Source organism: Lepidochelys kempii, chromosome 1, assembly GCF_965140285.1.
Source record: "Lepidochelys kempii isolate rLepKem1 chromosome 1, rLepKem1.hap1, whole genome shotgun sequence".
Classification (NCBI taxonomy): domain Eukaryota; kingdom Metazoa; phylum Chordata; order Testudines; family Cheloniidae; genus Lepidochelys; species Lepidochelys kempii.
In genome coordinates this window covers 4,835,136-4,837,989 of record NC_136380.1, presented here as the reverse complement: position 1 = coordinate 4,837,989, position 2,854 = coordinate 4,835,136, and the positions used below count along the sequence as shown (strand labels likewise).

The following is a 2,854-nucleotide window of genomic DNA, read 5'->3' as shown; positions in this document are numbered from 1 at the left end:
CTTTTGCCGGAGACAGAATAGGAATGGAGTCTTAGAACTTTTAATAAGTAATCTAGCTAGGTATGTGTTAGATTATGATTTCTTGAAATGGCTGAGAAAATAGCTGTGCTGAATAGAATGACTATTCCTGTCTGTGTGTCTTTTGTGGAACTGAAGGTTTTGCCGAGAGGGATTCTCTATGGTTTGAAACTAATTCCCCTGTAAGGTATCTACCATCCTGATTTTACGGAGGTGATTCCTTTTTACTTCTATTAAAAGTCTTCTTGTAAGAAAACTGAATGCTTTCTCATTGTTCTAAGATCCAAGGGTTTGGGTCTGTGGTCACCTATCAAATTGGTGAGGGTTTTTACCAAACCTTCCCCAGGAAGTGGGGTGCAAGGGTTGAGAGGATTTTGGGGGGAAAGACGAGTCCAAACTACGTTTCCCAGTAAACCCAGATAAAGTTTGGTGGTGGCAATGGAAATCCAAGGGCAAAATAATTTTGTACCTTGGGGAAGTTTTAACCTAAGCTGGTAAAAGTAAGCTTAGGAAGTTTTCATGCAGTTCCCCACATCTGTACCCTAGAGTTCAGAGTGGGGAAGGAACCTTGACAGGCACTGAGTGAAGAAAGCATTTTTTATTCATCTATTGTGTTTTTTCCACATTTCAATTTAACTGAATGTCCACTTGATCTTGTTTTATGAGACAGGGAGACACATTCTCGATCAGCTCTTTACCAGTCAATATTTTATAGACTTTTCTCATGTCCCCTCTTATTCGTGTCATTTGTAAGTCAAGAATCTGAGTCTTTACCACCTCTCTCCATATGACATTTTCCCCTGTCCCTTGGGCATTCTCGTTGCCCTTCCCAGAACCCCCACTATTCCTGCAATATACTGTGTGAGAAGGGTGCACAGTAGGAGTCCAGAGGAGGGTAAAACATTGACTGACTGATCTCATTGCATTATATTTTCTGTACGATTTCCCATCTCACTCCTCCTGGATTTCAATGTTTTGCTGAGTTTCTGTCCATGCTTGCACTGAGAGCAGGGTTTCACATGGTTTTGTTTCCTCCATTTGAGGACTTCTCTACACTTGACTATAATCAAAATAATCATTTATCAACTATAAATGTTCTCACCTCACTTCTCAACCCTTTTTCTTGATTATTAATAACTATCAAATATTTACCCAACTATTTGTTATAAAGTGTGTAACCCCACTCACTCTTTTCCTCTGTCTTAGCAGGCATCTTGAACATTTCTGAGCCCAATTGAAAAATTGAGAACTTCATGACAGCTTTCAACCTCACCCCCTCTGACCCTTCAACATTCATCTTAATGGGCATCCCTGGCCTGGAAGATGCTCATATGTGGATTTCCATCCCTTTCGCAATAATCTACATTACCGGCCTTTTGGAAAATTTCATGCTTCTATTTGTTGTAAGCAAACAGCAGACCCTACACAAGCCAATGTACCTGCTGCTATGCATGCTGGCACTCACAGATATCACCACATCTACCTCTGTTGTGCCAAAAGCACTGTGCATATTTTGGTTCAATTTGAAAACCATTACTGTGCGTGGCTGCCTCACCCAGTCATTCTTCCTTCCCTTGGTTGCTGTTATGCACTCAAATATACTCGTGACAATGGCCTTCGATCGCTACGTTGCCATATGTAACCCTCTGAGATATACCATCATCCTCACCAAAGGACGAGTAGCTATGCTAGGGCTTCTAGGTTTGATCAAATCTGTTCTCTTCGTCCTGCCTCTGCCCTTGCTCCTGACCAGGCTGCCATTCTGTGCAAACCACATTATTCCCCACACACACTGTGAACCTATAGCTGTGGCAAAGATATCATGTGGGGACATCAGAGTGAACAGCATGTATGGCTTGGTGATACTCTTTCTAATCATCGGGTTAGACCCGATGCTCATTGCCCTGTCCTATGGTCTGATCATCAGGGCCGTCCTCAGAATCTCCTCCAATGAAGTCCACCAAAAAGCACTCAACACCTGCACAGCCCACATCTGTGTGATACTGATATACTATACTCCTGGCTTCTTCTCCAGTCTGGCACACCATTTTGGTCAGGGCATCGCTCCCCACGTTCACATCATCTTGGGTGACCTCTATCTCCTCATCCCTCCCATGCTCAACCCTCTCATTTATGGGATCAAAACCAAAGAGCTTCGTGACAAATTGTGCAAATACACCTGCAGATGGTGATCACCTGAGACACTGATGTTAAGCCTTGTGACAATAAGGGAAAGTCTATCTCCTCATTAATCAAGGGTGCTCTGTCCCAGTTTGGCTGAGCTCAGCATTGTGGAAGTTCAGTCTGAGAAGTTCCTCACATCTAATGTCTTATCACTCCATCACCAAGCACAGCTCTCTCCATTTTGAGTTCCCTCTCTCTGACCATCACCTGCACTCTTTCATTGTCACCCATCAGCCCCAAACCCTCACACACTCTCTCACTTAGCCTTTCCATGGCTCTGACACTATCAGGTTGTGAGGGGTTAGATCACAGAAACCCCTTTGGAAATTGCCACCTGATGTGTTGAGACTACCCCTGAGCCCGTTTTCCCTGGCAGCTTGGGACTCCAGTACCTTGCCTTATTTGAGCCAGACATGCTGGCCTGTTGCAAACACAGACCAAGGTCTGAACAACGTCCCCCAAAAGCTGCAGACTTAACTGAAAACAGCTTAAGAAGAGCTCCTGTCTCCAACACTCAGATGCTCCCAATGGGGTCCAAACCCTAAATAAACCTTTTTTACCCAGTATAAAGCTTATACAGGGTAAACTCATAAATTGTTCGCCCTTTATAACATTGATAGAGAGATATGCGTGGCTATTTCCTCCCCTTTCC

At 43.8% G+C, this 2,854-nt stretch overlaps 1 protein-coding gene across 1 annotated transcript; it reads left to right on the top strand.

Annotated features, from left to right (window-relative positions):
• Positions 1–1,271: 1,271 nt before the first annotated feature.
• LOC140905570 (olfactory receptor 52B2-like) lies at positions 1,272–2,210 on the top strand. Its single transcript, XM_073329094.1, has one exon. The coding sequence runs from the start codon at positions 1,272–1,274 to the stop codon at positions 2,208–2,210; it is 939 nt and encodes a 312-aa protein (XP_073185195.1).
• The last annotated feature ends 644 nt before the right edge of the window (positions 2,211–2,854 follow it).

Excerpts from the sequence above, each read along its gene's own strand:
- LOC140905570 (XM_073329094.1), top strand. The coding sequence starts at position 1,272 with ATGACAGCTTTCAACCTCACCCCCTCTGACCCTTCAACATTCATCTTA.